The sequence below is a fragment of the Thermobia domestica genome, chromosome 1, assembly GCF_964235325.1.
Source record: "Thermobia domestica chromosome 1, izTheDome1.hap1.1, whole genome shotgun sequence".
Taxonomy (NCBI): Eukaryota; Metazoa; Arthropoda; class Insecta; order Zygentoma; family Lepismatidae; genus Thermobia; species Thermobia domestica.
This window is the reverse complement of record NC_137454.1, coordinates 204739987-204761768: the sequence shown is the minus strand read 5'-3', so window position 1 is coordinate 204761768 and position 21782 is coordinate 204739987. Positions and strand designations below refer to the sequence as shown.

The window sequence follows — 21782 nt, the reverse complement described above, 5'->3', positions numbered from 1 at the left end:
TTGGTGTAGGAATAGGTAATGGAAATAGAAAAGAACGTTTGGAATCATTAGTTTCGCAGGCGTTCTGAATCAGAAATAATGGGCCCTACACTTCAGGAGAAATATGGCTTGTCAATCGGATATCGATGAGACGGAGTCTTTGCTCACTGTTGCGGCCAATGCAGAAGTTAAATAAAGTAGAATGAAAACAGAAAAGATGAGCTGAACAGAAATGCGCTAATGTCCGCCCTCAGTCTCACCAGGCGAATGTCGGGATATTAAATAATCAACTGCCTCTCATCCGTTTCAGACTGAACGTGTGTTGTTTTTTCAGCATATTTACTTTTTGAATAGTTTCTGGTACCATGTATGCCTGTTATATTTTTAATGTTTCTGTTAACAGCTATTTCATTGTCAAAAAAAAAAAAAAAAAAAGGTATATAACTCACTGTATGATATATTGTTAACTACGGTATTTTCCAATCTTGTTGAGACCATTTTGGAAGCTAACTTTACAACATGGCATGTGGGTGGACAGTAAATACGTTCTGTCTCATGTGTGCTAGGCAATAGAAGTGAAACGCTCATGCTCATTTTGTGTTCACACCATTAAAGTGAAGTGTTTATGAAACATGCGTGAGTTATTTTTGGAGTCTTGAAGGTCGTTGTAAGAGGCTGTTTCTGTCCAATACATTTTGCTGCTTTCCAGTGGTGAGTAGACCAAATTCAAATATTTCCTTTATCCTTTGCGTTACATATTTGTGTTAATGATGTATTCAAACGGTTCTTTTTGTTATGGCCGTCCACAGCCGTTTCCATTTTAAACATAACTAATCCTGAAATGTATATTTAAATTAGGGTTGCCAGACGTCCCGGTTTTCAATGAAAGAATTAACTGTCTCGAAACAGGCTTTCGGGACGCTAGTTTGTCCCGGTTTTCGTTCTTCAGATTGAAAAAAAAAAATCAATCTGCAAGAACTAGTATGTCGCACCTAAAAACTGAAGGTTCTCTGAAGATTGGTTTAACCAAATGATTTTACTGTTTAAAAAAATTTAAAAATTTGCAAATCACATCCATTCTTTCTTTCTGTGGGTTATTTTAGCTTCCAGAGGGGGTGGGGGGAATAATTTTAAAAAATACGGCAATAATTTCTTGAATATCACTTTTATTAGAAAAGAACGTCTCAGTCGCTGCATATGAACCGCATGTTAACTATTTATTCCGTCCTGTCTGCCATCTTCTGAGGCACAATTTTACATTAAGCGTTTTATCCAGTCCAGTGGGTACACTATACATATCTTTGCAAGTGAAGTGAACTGAATCGAATTTATTTGTCGGTGTAAAGACAACGTTCTTGTTTCACATTGCTGGTGTATAAAGTACTTCCATCATGTCCAAGCGTATTTTTTCAGGAGAAATATTCCGTGGAATGGTCACTTATAAAACGACGAAGAAATGACCATGAATTGAAATGTAAAATGTGTTACATTAATATAGTGCATGGGGAAAGAGTGGATATCAAAGACCACATAGCGTGCAAAAAAAAAAAAAAAAAAAAAAGTATTCTGCTAGCACTTCAAAAAAAAAACTCGTATTTTTTTCCTTTATTTGATAAAAATTTTCAGCAATTTTCATATTAAAATTCCGTAACAACTTCCTCTAGCAGAACAAGTGGCCATATAACACATAAAGGTATGTGTCTTGTTTAATTTTGATACTGTATTTTTTTTTCTGCCAAACTTTTGGAGAGCCTACGTAAGTCTTTAGAGAGATTTACATTTTGTTTATCGTTCTGAATTTAGCGTAAATGTATTTTTTGTTGCTAAATGCTAAATTTGTAATTCTTTTGGAGTAGTGTTTCTGACTCAGATGATAACGCAACAAAGTAAAAAAGTTTTTCTTCAATCATAAATGGGAGGGTATGTCGTAATTGGCGCAATACTTAGGACATGTTAAACACAACAAATCGGAATTCGGAATAGGAGACGCCAGGCAGCTCTTTTTACATTATCTTTTTACAATATTTATACATCCCTTGTGGGGCTTCATTTGTGTAAACTGTGTATAGAAAAAACTGGAAAATTGTGAGTAGTAACCTTGAAAAGACAAGTAATTAACTGATTTTGACAAAATGAGGGGTACCGTATCCTGACCTTATATATCACCTGAGACTGGTGTCCCGGTTTTTCGTTTACAAAATCTGGCAACCCTTTCGTCTCACAAACACATAATACTTTAATTTTAGTGGGCGCCACGTCGTAGATATCAAACCCGTACAAATAAAATCAGCTAATATTGGTGTGTTCAAACATTTAATAAGGTTAGAGGGAAGCAAACTGGGCCTCATCTTTTTTCGCTTGACTCTTGTAGCGTGTGACGAGTCAAGCACGATGGTACCACGATTATCGAAATGATACCGGGAAAGCATGGGTCTTTTGAGTAATTTTGTAGTTCGATAAGTAAAATGAAGTGGAGGGAGCAGATTGGGCCCCATCTTTTTTCGCTTGAAGCCTGCTCTCTGCCCTTGATTTTACATACAAAACTACAAAAAATATCCAAATTACCCACGTTCCCCCGGTACAATTTCGATAATTTTGGTAGCAGAGTGTTTAACTCGACACATACTACAAGAATCAAACTAAAGAAAATGGGGCCCACTTTGCTTCCCTCCACTTGATTTTACGCATCGAACTACAAAATTATCCATGTTCCCCCGGGGTAATTTTGATAATTTTGGTACCATCGTGTGTGACTTGTCATATACTACAAGAATCAAGCGAAACAAGTTGGGGCCCAGTTTGCTTTCCTTCACTTGATTTTACGTACCGAACTACAAAATTATCCAAATTACCCATGTTCCCCAGGTGTAATTTCGATAATTTTGACTCGTCACATACTACAAGAATTAAGCGAAAAAAGATTATGCTCAGTTTGCTTCCCTTTAACCTTTAATACTTGCGTACTGACAGCATCTTATAGTGTGAAGAAATACAGCAACTTCACTTCGACCCCTTCCCTGGAAAACTTCTGGTGACGCCCATGATTAATTTCTGTATATATTTTCTATATTTTTAATATAATTTCATTAAGCTAACTAGTGATGATACCCAATTGATAACGGCAACGGCAGGGAAGTTGATAGATTTAGTATCCCGGTATTTCCGGGTGGGACTGAGGGCGGACATTGGCTCATTTTCTGTTCAGCTCATCTTTTCTGTTTTCATTCTACTTTATTTAACTTCTTCTGCATTCGCCGCAACAGCGAGCAAAGGCACCGTCCCGTCAATATTTGATTGACAGGCCATACTTCTCCTGAACTGTAGTGTCCATTATTTCTGATTCTGAAAGCCTTGGAAACTAATGCTTCCACACCTTCTTTTCTATTCCCATTACCTACTCCTATACCAAGTTTGGTGCAATTATCTCTGAGTGACATCACGCCCTTCCCTCGTGAGTTTTATTCTGATACTGTGCATCCTACTTTAAAAAAAAAAAAAAAAAAAAAAAAAATCAAGATTTCACACTCCTTTAAATTTACTTTAGATAATTTGTATTTTTTAACTAAATCCTTCGGCATGATGCCCGTGATTTGTTGGTAAGCATTTTTCCTTAGGACATCAAGCGCGTTTTGATGAAAATTAGAAAATAAGTTTCTACGCCAAATTTAGGATCACTTAGATTTGAAAGCCTTACCTTAACGTCCAGTGGTTATGATCCCTAAATTAAAGAAGATAAGAAATAAATTAAAGTGAATAATAGCTTCGAGTGAAACAAAATACAACTACTCTTAACTAACTGCTTAAAGAAATAATGATGTAGATCAATAACCTTATCGCAAGCATCGAAGAAATCGTATTTCCACACTCAGTTTAAACTATGCTAACTAACAAACTGCATTATTAATAATATTGTAGTTAGATGAATCCTGACCTCTACAAGAAAATAATATTTATTTAATGATATGTACGTTCTTGATTAATTCTGAATCAGCAGTTCCCTCATCGCTAGCCTAGTGACACGTGGTTCAAATATCAATTTCCAGTGAGAGAACATTGAACGCATTATGGTGGTTCGGATGTCACCTTAAACTGTAGGTCCGCGTCTCATATAGCCTCGGGCTGGAAAGGACGTTAAACTTTCATACAAAACAAAGAATTAGAAGTAAAATTGCGCTGACGTATTAATTCACCTGACTACTTTCACACAATAAACCATACACAAACGCTTTCACGGTGCATCAACAAAATAATAAGAGTACAATAAATTGGACTCGAAACTACCATATCAATTTCTATAGTCATCACAAAGTACACAAACATCAGGATTCATCTGACTCTTCATAATGAAGTCTGTTAAGCAGTGTAGTTTATTACTTATTGCGCTAAGGAAAATGTTATAATCAAAATTGTGTGCGGAAATACACTTTCTTGGAGCTTGAGGTAAGATACATTTATTGATCTTTTTATATATCCTTGACTAAGTTTGAAACTTCAAGATAAAGATTATTTCGAAACCGCACAGAACAATTCAACTCTTAAGGATATGCCTCCAACTGGACTAACTCGTGCGAATGCGAACTCAATCAAATACAAGTTATGGATACACTAACGATTTGTATATATAACTGATATATTAATCATTTTTGATGCAAATAGTTGACCTGTCGACTGTACAATAACAATCGGTGGTAATACCAATAGTCCGTGTTCAAAAGCTTGCAGTTATCGTTTGAGTCAATAATGGAGTCCTGTTCTCACAGAAAGATGGTCAACTATATAATTAAGAATTAAGACACTTACTTAGTAACTGAGGTACGGCGAAAATAATATAATTTAATTATAGCCTTAATTACATATCTCGATACAAAAACACCCAAATGATTAATTTAAGCGTAAATATGTGGACAGGAAAGACACCATGTCTGCGTTGAGAGAACCATATTATGCACTAGGACGAACTGATTTTTCTGTCTGTTTCCGAGTATATATCAAAATCTACGAACAGTTAAAATATCTTTCAGATTACAAAGCTTACTTTCAACAAATTCTAATATTTGCTTAATTTTTGTATCAAAACTGTTTTACAGACCTTAAGATAACCCAAAGTACCTACATGAAACAAAGTTATGCTGCACCTCCCCAATAGTATTCCCTTACAAGGAATAATAATAATAAAAAGAGAAAGAAATAAAACACTGCAATTTCTTACAGTTTAACTGAATTCAAATAAACTTTCAAGAACTAAGCTGATGAGAAAAGCAGTTTGTTTGTCTTAGCCCTTAAACAACGCAACTTTTGAGCTTTTTTCTTTTCTCACTAAAAGCATTATTCGTTTTCTTAAATAATAAGTGGAATTTCTTATCGCTTTAACAAAACTGACAATCTCATATCGAGCATTGAATTTTTTGCTAGCTCCCGTTAGTATTGCAGGGCCATTATAACCAATAAAAGTTCTTGTTGGAAATAACTTTTGCCTAGGTTCTCAGAACCTCTGGTTCGATTGAAAGGAAATAAATTTCAAGAACGACTATTGAAATTAAATTACAAATATGCCCTTAGGCTACAGCAGACGAATCATAGATGCAATTAAGATTATGAATAAATATACAATGAAGACAATGGAAGGAAATAGCAGCTTTACAAACCCACAGATACAATATTGGCTATTACAAATTGACATGGTTTGATTCAGAAAACACGTGAGATAACCATTCTACTCCTGATCCACCATATTTCCTTCATATAACGTCTACCAATTTACAAACAGTTAATCTCAGGTTTTAAATATGACGGTTTATAATCACATCGTTTAAACACTACTTAATCTTTACGTATCATATAAGCCTGAGGTAAACATTGCACACTTGGGATTACCTTACATCAGAGGGTGTAGGGGTTGTGGTGACTCAGTGGTAGAGCGCTCACCTCTGGGTTCCTAGTTCTATCCCAGCTCCCGCCAAGTGGGTTTTGTAGTGGACAAATAGCATGTTCATGGGTTTTCTCAGGGTTCTGCTATTTCCTCCTACTTTCGTCACTCCACCATTATCAGCTATCTCATCATTACGTCTCCCTTAGCCTCGGTGCATAATCGTCGGGTTAAAAAAAAAAGGATGAAGTATTCTGCAACTGAGTCGTAAACATTACTTATACCAAGATACCATGAAATGTAGCAAATACCGTTTCTACCGCTCCTTTATAACTGCACTATTTTGAAGCTCTTCTCATTTATATGTTTAAGTAAACACATTTTGTATACTACTGAGAGACTTGTATCGATTCAACTTAAAACGACAACTACCTTCGCATGATTTCGGACAGACAAATCAACAGATTAAGATTTGTTGGATTCGTACATTTTTGCTCGTCTTTGCACGTTGGATGCCATTGTGGCACTCAGGCCCATCGAGAGCCCACTCGGGCCCAATATAAAAACTGGCAAACTATATTTCATATATTTACTAGTTACATTATAGTAATTACATTAAATACATATACTACGAGCAATTACATTACCTGACTTATATTTCGTAATTTACAAAACCGCCTTTCTTGCTTTCCTGCTAGCAAATGTATCTGTGATACCGTAAGACGGGGTTACTTTGCAAAAAATATGAAAAGAGTTGCACAGTCCTCTGTCGGTAAAAACAGGAAGTTTCAACTGCCATCGTAAGATAGAACATTAACTGTATTTTGGCTATAACGTTGGCGGTTAACATTAGCTCTAATTGCCGGGAGGGTTTGCTGTTGTAGAGGTATGGAAAGCAGTCGCTGTAAAGACCGACAAAATTTGAAAGATATCATGACCTAGAATTTCCGTCAAAGTTAAGACAGTTTCGTAGAATACTACTAGGTATAATGAGACTTTGAAGCAATAGCTGAAATTGAAATGTGAAAAGTTTTTAAGCCATGAAAATAAATAAATAAACAAATAAATATAATAATAATAATAATAATAATAATAATAATAATAATAATAATAATAATAATAAATAAAAAATAAATAAAACTGGAAGCAGAAGGTTTCAGCCTCTAATCGGGGTTACTTTGCACAGGTCCAAAGTAACCCCATAGATAGGAAATTACTACCGCTGATACATTCTGCCTTCTAATTTTAGGTAAATTTTCTATTTAAGTAAATGCCGGAATGGATTTCTTGTTGGAAAATAAATTACGAACAGTGGCGGATCCAGAAAACAGTTTAATAGGTGCTTCACTCAGAAAAGCTTAGTTTCTTTTTAGAAATCACTAGACTTTTGGTGGGTGGGTGGGTGGGGGAGCTTATACACATAGGAATGACTAACTTTAGATTATTAAAAAAAAAAAAAAAAAAAAAAAAAAAAAAAAAAAAAAAAAAAAAAAAAAAGAGTGGGCTTCAGCCTAAAAGCCCCAAACCACGTAAATATTCCACTGATTATGTACGGGATGATATTCTTGGACATAAAGAGCAACCAAGGCAAATAAGTTCACTTTTTTTTTTTTTTTCTGTTCCTGAGTTGGCATTTCTGTGGGACATCTGCTAAACTATCAGAATGTGGTTCTTGTGCCCGTACCAGAAAATATATAATTTTCTTTATAAATATCGATAATTCATACTAAGTACTGATACTGGTACCATCATTCTAATATTTGTACACTGCATGCTGTTTTGTGTGGGAAGTGAAATGTAAAAATACTGGAGGAAAACATTGCACAGAAATATTATGTTCGTACGTTGAACATACTTTTTTGTATGTTGCGCAAAGTATCCCTACCTATGGGGTTACTTTGCACCGAACTTTATATTTCAATAACTGTGGTGATATTGAATGTTTACTAATGCACTTGCACGTATATCTAGCTATTATATGTTTAAAATACAGTGTCCTAAATCATTACTCTTGTAAGTTACAGCGATTTCCTTTAAAATTGCTTAAATCTAGTGCAAAGTAAGCCCGCCTTACAATATCACTAAAGTTTAGCTGATGGGCTAAAGTAGACTCCATTAAAGGTGTTCCCAAGTCGGATAATCTTTGTTGAGTCATCGATGACCGAAGGACATTCTTTACTCTTGCAAGTGCACTAAACAATCTTTCAGCCTTCGCCACGGACAATGGTAGAGCAATAACAACATTCGGGAAAATGTTCACTAGTTTTTGGTCAAGAATTTTGTTGAGCAACTAAAATGGTGTAAGAGCAGCTCTGAAGTTGGAAGGTTGAATCGCTTGTAGATGAACCATTAAATTAATGATAGCATCTGATACATCATCGCTGTATAGTTCTAACCACGTTCTTACTTTTCCCTCAACTTCATCATTGCTGAACGTTGGATACTTAGTTTATTTCCTCTCCCTCCTTTCACTGTGAGCATGGGAACTGTAAACATGTTTTTAAAAATACAGAAAATATTTGTAGCAATTTTCTTGTTAGCACAAGGGTTATAAGTATTCGCCGGGCCCCCTCAGCAGTCCAGGCCCAGGGAAAAAACCCGGCTCCCCTACCCTCTCGTCGGACCTGGAGGCACTCTAAATTTATCTGTATATCGGGTCTACATTAGTACGTTCGCATTTATAAAAACTCAGATTCAACGCAAGCGCATCCTCAAAGGATTAAAATTTGATCCACAGTGCACTAGTTTTTAATATCTATACGGAGCATATTGTTTAATCATTTAATTAATTAATCAATAAAATAACAATACAATAACATTTTCGGTAGAAAATATATGAATATTTATTCACATTAACTTCATTAAGGCCTTTTCCACAACAAGATTCCATGCTCGCGTAACAATAAAAACAGCAGTATTTTACATATCACAAAATTAAAGAAGTATATGCATAATTAAACATAGTACATCTTACTTAATTTGTACACAGGTAAGACTAGGAGCTGTTACTACACCTTTTTCAGGGACTGTAAAAGGCACACCTTTATACGTAGCAACTTTATTGGCATCTGTCTTCAAATCAGGAGCCACGGTTTCAAAGATCTTTTTCTTCGGATTGAGCACAGCATCAGGTCGCCGTTCGTAACCATCAAATGTCACAAGATCTCCCGGTACAGCTCCCGCTGGCGGGATAAGAACCTCAACTTTTTCTGGTGTGCTTGCACACATCACCATCGCCTCTGATGTTATGCCTCTCATCTTCACTGGTTTTAAGTTACAAAGTAGAACGGCAAGACGATTCTGTAATTCTTCTACTGGTACATAAGCAACTAATCCGCTAACAACAGTCCGTGGTTTAGCTTCACCTAAATCAACTTCCTCAACGTATAAAGAATCTGCATCCGGGTGTTTCTTCGCGTTAACTATCCTTCCTACACGAAAATCTAGACGACCTACATCAACAGGCAGATCTTCTGATTGTTGTTGTTTCTTTTTGTTCTCTGCAGGTTTTGCTGATTGCGAAGTGTTCTTGTCCACTTTTGCTTTGGTCTTGCTTTGCTTATCAACCTTTGGTTGTTTCTCGGGCTCAGATTTAATCGGTGTTACGGTTACAGGCTTTTCTTTGGCAGGGGATACTTCTTTATGCACTGTTACAGTCTCGTGAGGAAGAGCGATCTGCAAATAACAAACAACATTAGAAATATAACGGAACTTAATATTTGTTTATTCTACATATATGGTATGAGGTTACAGAATACTAGTAACTGTGTTTGTTCATTTAATAAGTGGAACAGCATAGAGAGTACTCCATACCTTAGGTCTTGAAATTTTTATCATTGACATAATGTCACTTTTCGCAATAACATAGAATAGGTAAATATCTCTTGAACATTAGTAAATATTGTAAAATGGAATTCTGATTATTACAGGATGGATATGTGTTATTCATAGCGAAACTGACTAACAGTACAATACTTCCGAAAACGTAAAATTTGTTCGACCGCTCTGCGAATAAAATTCTCCCAACAAAAGAACTGAATGGGAGAATTCCCCTGTATTATGTGCCCTTAAGAGTTAAATAATAATAATAATAAGTTACGTCATTATTGTAGTTTTTGTTTAAAAACTTCGGAGCTACATTTCTTAGGATTCCAGTTAATGCAGTGGATTCCATTAATCCAGTTAGGATTAATGAAGATTACTATTATTTTTAATCTACTGGACTTGTCTTCCTTCTTGCGTATGGGTATCTGTAACACAGTGAAGGAAATGGCAGCTGCCATACTTCATTGGCAAATGACGGTGTTGTAAGTGAAAGATGATGTATGTAGTCATAGTCATTGCTGAAGAAAGAAAGAAAAAAAAAGTTCCGATACTTTTCAGAAGAGAATATGTTCCATTACTCATCTTCGTATGCACTTCTGACAACTGCGTAATATCTAATGGTGTAGTCAGAAAAGCTGCTGATATAGAATACTTCCGATACCTCTGACATATTTACAACATGCGTCTATGCTACTACATTCCCATTTCTATGCTTTTTTAAATTTGTTAGTCGCCTATACTAACGCAAGAGCGAGCAAATACCTTTTCCTGTTTATATATATCGAGTAAAAAGAAAGAAAGGAAAAAAAAAAGTAGTATTCTTTACTTCTCCCTTCTTCCCTAGACTCAGGTCGAGAATCTCACAAAGTTCTAGAATGGAAATTAATAAGTTAACACTGGTGTCTTTTCGAATGCGGATTCGTTCGTCTTTGTGCGATGTTATTAGTCAGAAAGCAAAAGAAAACAAACAAATACGATAGTATTTAGAAAACGTAAAAGAAAAAGAAAAAAAATCTCTCAATGAAATGTAGTTAGTAGAATTATGATACTCTTGTCCTGGTGATGTAAGACTAAGAAAAAATGCATAGGAAGACCTAGTCTGCTGAGTTCCCTTTCAGACGTCATTCATTCTGTTTAGAATGATTATTGCACACAGTAGTGAAGTGCTTGCCTTCACTTAAAAAGTAATAATGAATTTACAAAAGGTACTGTTCAAGGTCATCAGAAAAATTATATTAAACGCCGAACAAGATATTTCTAATTCTTCTTCGGCTACATGTTAGTCCGAGAGCCTTCGGTGAGAGACCAGACTTCGATTCTTGGTGAGAGCTCGTTTAGTTTACATCCAACAATACGCTATAGATCAAGTTTCATAACGATATTTCTAAGCTTACCCCGAATTTTTACTCAAGAAAAAATTCTCTCAATCAAGCCTATGATTACTTTTCTTATTACATAAACAAACTGGTCCCTCAACTGGAATTCACGGTTCTGTCCCAAAGCTGATACACAAGAGGGTGATGGTATTTGGTAGTTAACCCCAATATCACGCTCGTGGCCAGTTCCGAACATGTTATACAGGACGCAAAAACACATACAATACTCATGCATAACCAGATCGAGCGGCTACACAACCATCTGTTTAGAGTAGGCAGCCGGTCGAACAGATGCCGAATGTCTAGGGTATAATATCATGCATTCGCTTTAAATTTTGGCTGAGTTGAGCGATGGTCACTGTCGGAGCTCAAATGACGATCAGGTGCCGTCCCATGCTCTACATGTGCTCGATAGAGCTTAGGCCTAGAGAAGGTGTACTGAATATAGAACACTGAGATGTCATGATGATATGGGACGCGCACTATCCAGCTGAAAACAGCGACCTCAAAAGAGAAAATGAGCATGGGCGAATAGCATTGAGGCCGTCACGACTAAACGACGCACTATTTTATGTTTCTTTTTACATCTGAACGGCAATATGCAAAACTATAGTACGTGGCAAGCAAATTGGCGTATGGCCTTGAGCACTACTCTCACGTCGATCAACCCGGTTGCAGTGATGTTGTTAGCGCAATGAAGTTGTTAGAGAATTAAGTTTTCAGTTTAGGTTAGCAAAGAACAAAAGTTCTAGTAACATTAGATTAATATGTACAAGAAAATAAAGTACTCGAGTAGAGATGTTACTATTTTGTTGTTTAAATTACACTATTCTGATATAAGATATGATCACGATTTCATGGTTATAAAAGAATATTTAACACGAGGAATTGTATAATATTAAGTATTTAGTCAAGTAGATGTCAATATTAAGAATGAACCAGCTTGTGGAGCAAGTTAAGACACGGAATAAAGATTATAAATACAATACATACTGACTGTGTCCACAATAGCATCTAAACTAGGAAACTTTTGCCAGTAGATATCACCACTAATACGACAACAAGCCACCACAATTATAAATTCCTATATTTAGGGTGGCGACAAAAATTATGGGAAAGTATTCCCTGAATTTTACCGGTTTTCCAGATTTAAAAAAAAAATTCCCTTATATGTAGCCAACTAGCCATACACGTTTTTCCATGTCGATGGAAAAACAATACCAAGAAAACATGACAACGATGATATGTAAGTAATATATTTTTTGCTGATGAATTAGAAAAATGGGTATAAATACACAGGGTTTTCTTTTAATGAAATTAGAATACAGGGTGTTTCAAAACACCACCGACAACGTTTGGGAGGTGATTCCTGACACCAAAATAAGACGAAAAGTATAGACCAACCTGAGTGCACATGTGCTTCCTTTCGGAATTATAGGCTGCCGAAAACATGAAAAAATAAAATTTAAAGGCCCATAGCTTCAAAACTATGGGGCCTACCGTAGTCGGTTCAAAACTTTACTAAGGAACTAACATCTGCTCTATCCAAAAATATATGTTTCAGAATCTAGCAGTACTTCCGCAACAATTTTTATAGAGGTAGCTAGTAAGTACTTCAGATTATACGCCCGTAACCAAATTGCCTGTACAAAAGTTGTTGCGTGAGTACCTTAGGATTCTGAAACGTATATTTTTGGATAGAGCACATATTAATTCGTCTTATTTTGGTGTCAGGAATCACCTCCCAAACGTTGTCGGAGTTGTTTCGAAACACCCTGTATATTTACCTAATAAAAATTCCTGCACAAAGCAAGAAATTAAATATCTTCCCTGAAACTAACCTTAGTCACATGGTAAAAGTTTTGTCACATATAAAAAAAATAAGCTACAGTGAAACACTCACCGAAAAAAGATGGATGTATGTACATTAAAAAACTGACTGTTCTATTTTAACAACATATCTTTAGAAAAAGAATCAATAGTATTATGTAATTCATTTCACTTCTCCAAACGCTTTATTTTCTCGTCAACATCTGCATATCTTCCATTATTTTAGTCTTCTTAGCTCCAAGTTCGTTCTGAATTATCTTTATTTTCCTATCTTCAACTTCATTTTGTTTCTTTTCCTCTCCCTCTTGTCGTTGACTTTTTGCTTCTGCAAAACGAGGACGAGTATTTCGTTCATAATGAATGCTGATTTCCTTGTGGCTAGTTTCTCAAGGCCGTCCGAAGAAGCTACTGAATCTTACACTAGTTTAAATACTCTAAAGTTTGTTCTTTTAAATTATCTGCTACATATAGTGCATTGATTGAAAATCCTCTTTCTAGATTTGAATTTTCATGAGAGAAATCACTACCATTTTTATTTCTTTAACCATTTTACTTTGAAGTATCCAAATTCTTTAGCCAAAAGTCATTCAAACACTGACCAATCCTAGAACATTGACTCATAATTATTTTACAACTTGGATTCGAACAAAACTCTTTCGACTCCCTCACAACGTTATCTGTCCTATGACCATTTAACTAAGTATTTTTAACTAGGTTAGCTAAACGAGACTTCATGCAATTCACTCCAGCTCCAACCCTGCAGACACATTAATATCACACTCGAAGAAGCTCTAGTCCATTTATAATTTAACGGTGACTTCTCCAGAAGCTTAAGAACTAATTTCTGTAGACACTTTCTGCAATTTACACACAATGCACCGAAAATCCACAATGTACAAATTCGTTACTGGTTGACATATCTTAAAGTAAGTATATGTAGTAAAACTAATGCCAACGTCACATGAAGTTTTCTTCGTTTTCAAAATTTCCTGACTCAGCAGAATTCCTAGACTTTTTCTTGACTACTCCTGGTCTTTTCAAATTTCCTGACTTTTCCCGGTTTTCGAAGTTTGACGCCACCCTGTATATTATATCTTACCAATAGTTAATTTCTGCGTTTCTAATCTAAAACAATAACTGAGACTTGTAGAATATACAGGGTGTAAACTTACTTTCTGACCTACCTTGCATTGATTACTTGATTTTACGCTTTCCATATTTCAGACAGATCATCAGAATGACTGTACATATGTAGTAAAATTTCATATCTTGATTACCCCTCTTTCATACGTTAGTTTTGTCTGAATGATTTCTCATACCCTATGTCACGTGTGTTTCTGGATTGTAATTGTGTAAGGTGGTATCACGAATGTAACCTGTTTTGATCATTATGAAACAAACGACAGAATTATTGGCTTTGGTATTATTTGGTGAATAAAGTGTAAACTACTACAGGTATAGCTTCAGTAGGTATTAAAATGTGAGTAATTTTTGGTGCCTCATGTATCGCGAATTACTGAAACGGGTCAGAAATTAAGTTTACGCAAAGGCAGAAACTTACTCCGATGTTGAATTCTTGGGTAAGATTTGCACGGATTTTCGGAAGACATAGTGTATCTTTATAATCTCGTGTCTGCTATATTTTATTTTATTTTTTTTTTATTTATTTTTTTTTTTAAGGTAAAGTGCATTTTTTAAGCGCAAGCAGATGTAGCACCACATAACCAATATATTACGTCGACAGACCAAGAGATGCTTCGCCACAAAATTAAAATTTTTAGTGGTAGTAGCGAGTATCCGAAATAGACAAGAAATTAACAGTTAGTAAAACACTAATGAAGTATGTGAGAAAGAACAACGGAGATATTAGGCGCATACACACACACACACACAAAAAAAAAGGTCAGCCATCGGATTCCACACCAAGAACAATAGAATACACGAATTTGTCAAAGATAAACAAAGTATTGGTACAGGAACTGTAGCTAAAAGACTGAATTTTTCAGAAAGATTTCAGTGAAAGAAGATTAGTCACATGGCAGTAAGCCTATGTGCAGCCTAAAAAGCTACAGCTTACACAGAAAAACGTATTCGACCGCATTAAGTTCTGTAGCAAACTACGGGATGAAGATTTTGCTGATGAATCGCGTGAGGGATAGATGAAACATGCTCACAGGCAATTCGCCACTGTAAGTCTGGTAAAGCTCTTTCCTGTACCAAACCGGCAAAATCATCAGGTTTGAACTTCATGTCTTCTCAAACAATCCCTTATATACGGGGGCCCAAGTTCACCCTTAAAATTATGATGGTTGGAAGAATTTCAAGCTACTGGAAAACGGTACTAGTTGTTGTTGAGAAAGGAAAGACAATTGATTCCCAATATTAACGACATAAAAAATTAACCTCCCTATTTATCATGCATGTCTACCAATTCCATCTTGTTTCTATTCAGAAGTATGCGTCTCTAATGCAGAATGGAACCAAATGTCACGCTGGAAAAGATATGATGAATGTGATCGCAAAGGACTTCCGCGGACTCTGGACTGATTGGACAGGCAACAATCCTCACCTTAATGTTTCGAAAACAGGGCGCGTCCTTCGCAACAGAGGGTTGAACGCGCCAAGGAAGAGTAGTTCATTATCACCAAATCTACGAATGTTACAACCTGGTACAAAGTTTCCATACCTGAATCTTACAATACTTAGAATATAATCGACAAAGTACTGATAGCTGATAGCCTGGACTTGTGATCTACTCAAATAAATTACATTTGCAATGTTTCTTCATAGTATTTTTACTTCATTCATTTCATCAGATCCCAGGTGTGTTAGAAATTAAGCTTACACCCTGTATTTTTCAGAGACATTTGTGAAATAACAATGATTCTAGCTCCATTTGTTCGTATTTTACAATCGCTTTATTTTCCTGTGATGTCTTATTGTGGTTATTGTTTAATTACGAAAGTTGATTTTACCAATGAGAATTAGTAATAATTAGAATGAGAATTATGACCCGATTGAGTTAATTTGGTTTCAAGTGAAACGTGCAACTGCCAAAAGAAACACTGCATTCCGCATTCCGGACGTAGACAGGCTGATGCATGAAGAGACAGATAAAGTCACACGGGAAGATCGAGACATATAGAGAAACACAAGGAAGACTTTCAAAAAGAGACAGTATGGGACGAGAGAATTGAATCTACTGTAATTAACCTGTAGAACAACAGCTCTGATCGAAACGAAGATATCAGCATACAATATGATTTATATTTCATGAGATTAAATTATAATTACATTCATTTGCTTGTCGTGTGAACATCTGAACCAAATGAAATGTATTATTTATCCTATACTTATAACAGAAATAACTATGACAGTCTTGTTCACCGGACTAGATGCTTGTGGCATCTTCCTTTGAAGATTTGTACAGAACACAACGTATATCCTTCCGCCCTTTCCTCAGCTTAGGAACATGAGCAAATTCAAAAGACCACGTTCTTGATACTAGCGAACATTGATACACACACATACTAGAGGGCATCTGGGTGAATTAGATACCGATTAGTAAACCAACAGATTATACATGGAACCCACATAACTGTAAAAATAAATGCTTGTTCATTTATTTAATAAAGGGCTCCATACATTAGCTATGATTATAATATTTTCTTTTTAATCATTATATTTATTTTCGAAATGAACTAACTTTTAAATATCATAACTATAAGATTAGGACTATAACGTAGTTTAAATTGAAATATGCAAATAAAGTTTATGTGCAAAACATGTCAAAACGAACATTAGCCTATTGTTTTTAGGAAAAATTGTTCTTGTATTAAGGAACAGAAGATCAAAAACATTGAGAGCATTTGCAACTACATATCTAAGTTGCCCAACGAAAGTTCCAGTAAACAACGAATACTTTCTTAAAATTTCCGTTTTTTCTTTTTTAAATATATATATATATATATTTATATTTATTTTTCTATCTTGGAACAATAATTTATAATACAAGAAAATTTCCCTCCAGTACAAACCATGGGGTAAAAACTTTGATTTGAGGGGAAGGTCCTCACACAACTACGCTGCCTCTTCTGTACAGGTTTTGCATAGTAATCAGGAAATTTTAAAGGATCATTTGATGGGCATTCCTGATAACACATGGGTATAGGGTCACCCTTGATGTAGTAACTGTCGCCAATTCTAAATAACTAAAAAATTCACTATAACTGTCCTCAGCCAAAGTGAGCATACACACTTGATCAATTGGAATAGTTTTCCCATACAACTAAATTAAATCGGTAATACTTGTTAATAACTTTGTTATGTTCCAAATGATAGAACACAATACAATGTGTGTTTAATTATGAACGTGATTTCTGTGTACAACTACTAGCAAATTAAAATTGACTGACCCGTTCCAAAGTTATTGAACAGAACATAAAAAATGTATGTTAATTTCTGTTGGCGACTACGAAACAATGTACACGGATATGCATAAAGAAGTGAAAATAATTGTAAATAGAAGTGAATAATACAATTCTTAAATTTTTGAAACATAAATAGGACAAAATGTTGACCTATGCACAACACACAATGCTAAAATAATCAATGAATGCTTTTTTCATTTTATTTTTTTTAATAAGCACTTTAATTCCCAAGATGGGTGTACCGTAGAAGATAACGCTTTCTCTTCAACTAGAGATACTGGTGATAAGCCACACAACTCAGAACTCATGTTCTGTACAGTTCGTCTAGCTTTAACCATGTACAGTGAAAGATTTGAAGCTAGAAGCAGCACCCTAACATAACAAACAGAGTTTAACGCCCCAAGAATTCTACCATAGAGAGGTAAGGGGATTTTAAGACATATACATTATACAGAAATGGCAAAGTTGGAGAAAGAAGACGTCATCTACATATCCATTTAGTGGTTGTAACCGAGAAAAACTTTCGTTAAACTAGATTCATGTCATACATTTCATGGATTTTTTTTTTCAAGGTGCTGATTATGGTACAAATAAATATTCACTTCTATTTTGTATATCCATATGGAATATGAATGGATTTGGATTAGCAAAACTGAAATGAAAATAGTGTTAAACAAACACTTATATAAACAATAAAATAAAAAATCACTTAAATATGCGCAATACAATAATGCAAAAGCATTATTCTTTCATAAGCTTTATATTTATTAATTTTTCATAAAAACTTATTTCAATAGACCATTCTAAACATGTACTTACACAAAAATCCAAGCTCTAATCAAACAAACTACTAAAGTATACCAAAACTTCAGTACTCCACTACAGCCAATCAAGGGCCATGGCTGGCCACATAGCTTTCTGTATGATACATGATATGAAGTCAGCATATCGTTTTTCTCCGCTTCTTACGTTTGGCATTCTAGATTGAAGTTCACAACTTTTAATTCAACCCTCATGATAGTAGGTCAACATAAAATAATAATAATAATAATAATAATAATAATAATAATAATAATAATAATAATAATAATAATAATAATAATAATAATAAAAGACTTATAACTATAGCGGTCTCGGGAATTATTTCGACATAGACTGAATCTAAACAATATATTTGCTAGAAGACGTTCTCTTCTTTCTTAACCAGTTTTAGCTCTATCACTAAAGCATCCGATAATTCTACATAATTTCACTGCAACATATTTTGCAAAGTGCCCTTAGCATTAGGCTGGACTTTACGAGACACAGAAACACTGATGACGCTAGAGGGGGATGGATACTCCCCAGTAGCATCGTCCGCCCCTTCGTTCTTCCCGATTGTCCCCCAGGCATGCTGCATTATAGTGTAGGTCAAGTAATATAAAACTATTTATTTCGGTATTAAAAAAGCATGTCCCCCAAAGAATGTTGCTGTCTCTCTGCTTCCCTCCTCTGCCCCCGAGAAATTAAAGCTGCATTACCACTGCACGGAAATAACGTGTAATCTAAGAAAGAGAATTTGTATTTCAACGATGTCGTTTGCTAGAATTAACCTCTGTTACGATTATGGCTGCAAAGGAACAATAAAGTAACACCAGCCATTTTAATGCGTCTGGAACGTTCTCAATTTATGAAGACTTCAATTTTTCTGTAAGATTATAATTGGTATCAATTATAGTTTAATATATCAAATATAACTAAGGAGGAAAATATTCCGAGAATTTTCAGGTTTGTGGCAGAACTCACTAATAAATTAACTGGACTCAGCCTTCATTCGTACCTGCTTAACCCCATTCTGACACTCCAGGGACACCAGCCTTTGCTTCCACTCTTCTATTTCCTTCCTCAAAACCTCGTTTTCCGCCTCCAATTGCTTAACTTTATATTGATAACCTTGCTGTTCACTTATCTTCTTCAGTTCCTCAACCTGTAAAATTAAATTACAAAATAATAAAATACAGAATATGAAGAAATTTTATGTTATTTAACATCCTAAAACCTGTACATTAGAAGCAGATAATCTTGAGCTTACAAATTATAAACTCTAAATATTGATCATTCGAAACATGGATTACTTTGGGTCATGTAGAATTAGCAGGTCGGAAGTGTATAGGAAAATTCAGTTCGGTCATTTTTTTAAGTCTAAAGCTGCGAGTATGTTTGTTTAACGCTCAGATGTGATGAATTCTTTGCAAAAAATACACTTCAATTCAGAATAATGATGTTTTATTTTTGGATATGCGTTCCACATATTTGAATTTTTAAAAAATTAATTCGATTTCTATCGTTAAAACTAACTTCGAAACATATAAAATTGATTTCCAATCTTTCAGTGAAGTGAAGTTATAAAAGAAAATTTTCATGAAATTTCTTGACAGATAACATGTATTTCAAAAATGTTACATTAATTTGATCCTTGTGAGTATGACTTATTTTATCATTCTTTGCTCAATTCTGAATATTTTTCATACTAGTACCACATCAAATCTACAAGTTAAAATTATGTTGAATACCATAGAAGACTTATATTCTGTAAAAATACACGTAATGAAACTTATTTTTTGCAGATGGATCTTTTTATATGAGCATTTTTTTTAAATAATGGGCATTTTTATTTCGGTGGTTTCTTTTATTGAACTACCAAGTTCGCTTTCTTACAATGAACTCGGCAATCAACAAAGAGACTTTAGAACATTCGAAGCCTTGTATGTTTGACCCCAGGCAAGTTATTTTGGCGGGTACTGCCTCGTACATTTCAAGGCCAAGCACTACAACAATTTCAGTTACCTACGAAAACTTCCTCAATGCCTGGAAAGCTGTTATTTGGATTTTGGAGTTGCTTAAATTCAAACTTGTAGGCAGGGAAAAGAATACTACTTTGAAGAAACACACACACACATACACATAAAAGTACTACCACCTGTTCTTAAAATACAGATGTATATTTACGTTACATTCCCAGTTCATGCACACTTTTCTGCGGGTTTTAAATATTTTATATAAAAGCTGAGTTCCAGTTGATAAAACGGAAGCATATCAAATGAGTCATACATGAATTGCCAGTAACAAATAATAATTTTTCAACTAGATACATTAAAACCCATGTTCTTTAATACTTTTAAGTAAAAGTGAGATACTTAATATCACTGGTAGTACTTACGTTATGTCAAACACTCAGGAAGACTATTCTGAAAGCTTAATATACTGTTGAACATTAAATATGAAAGCACCCGTTTGCAGACACTAATACATAGCACCATGATGTTCACATCATGTTTGACTATACAGCATCAGTACGTTGAGGGATACCTGTATTCTGTATCGCCATAGTAGTCCAGTTCTAAGCACTATAATTATGGGGTACCATTGACTTCTATGTCCGCTCACGTGCAATATGTATTGACGGGCCACTAAAAGGCCAACGGTACACTGACGAGTAGCGGACAAGTTTATGGTTTCTTACTTGCAGGTCTTACACTAGCTAATTTCGAACATGATAAAGTCCGCCAACGCTCTTGATGCATATAGTGGACAACGCACTACTGACCTCGGAACTTTTGTATGAAAGACAAACCCAAGCTATTAGACCAGCGATAAAGGTATAAGAGATTTGGCAACTAAAAAGTGTTGAGTATCATCAAAAATAGGCAAGCATTGGAAAGGAAATAAACGGGGACGGAACTATAATCATAAACGATTAGTTGATTGTTTACAATGGTTTTACTTCTCGATTGCGTTGAAGTTTCAAACAATAGGGCGTTTAATATATAATAAATGTTAAAAGCAGTTTGTAAATTATTAAAAAACCTGTATAACAAACTGATATGCCATCTCTTTAACAATATTCTTTCATGTAAAGAATCTGATCACGAATAAATCTGCAAATTTTCTTTATCTCCTATTTATATTCACTCCTTTGTTCTCGAGTGGCTCTATATTACAATAAGGTAAAAAATTGTAGTTTCTCATTTATAAACCTATAGCCTTATTTACAAATACTCTTCTGATGTTAACAGGGTATCACTATGTGACGTTATTGATGTTTTGAATAAAATAAGACTAAAACTGATAATATAAAAGATGTTTCACGGATATGCCGTGTAGGTTAAAGGAGATGGCTGCTTAATGAAAGTGAACGATTATGAAATAATGACTGGAATGAAAATACTGAAAAAACTTCCAATAGCCTGGATCGAACCAGAGATTTCTCCAAAAGAGGTAAGCCTCTAATTTTAAACATAAACTTTGTAGATACGGACAGGTTGTGGGACCACCTCGGAATGCATCATCATGCGTAGCGTGATGAAGTCAAAAATTACGGAACACAATTCTCTACTTTGTTGATACTAGATGGTTGGTTAAGCTATAGCTTTCTGATATAGGATACCATCACGATTTCATATAAAAGAATACTCAAGACGAGGAATTGTATAATAT

At 34.9% G+C, this 21782-nt stretch overlaps 1 protein-coding gene across 1 annotated transcript in view; it reads right to left on the bottom strand.

Annotated features, from left to right (window-relative positions):
- Positions 1–8663: 8663 nt before the first annotated feature.
- AIMP1 (aaRS-interacting multifunctional protein 1) overlaps positions 8664–21782 on the bottom strand; it is a 32054-nt gene continuing 18935 nt past the window's right edge. Inside the window, exons 2-3 of the mRNA XM_081768895.1 lie at positions 19126–19272; positions 8664–9520 (exon numbers count right to left, since the gene is read on the bottom strand). Of these exons, the coding sequence (XP_081625021.1) occupies positions 8816–9520; positions 19126–19272 (852 nt within the window). The 3' untranslated portion in view covers positions 8664–8815. The remainder of the gene's footprint in view (positions 9521–19125; positions 19273–21782) is intronic.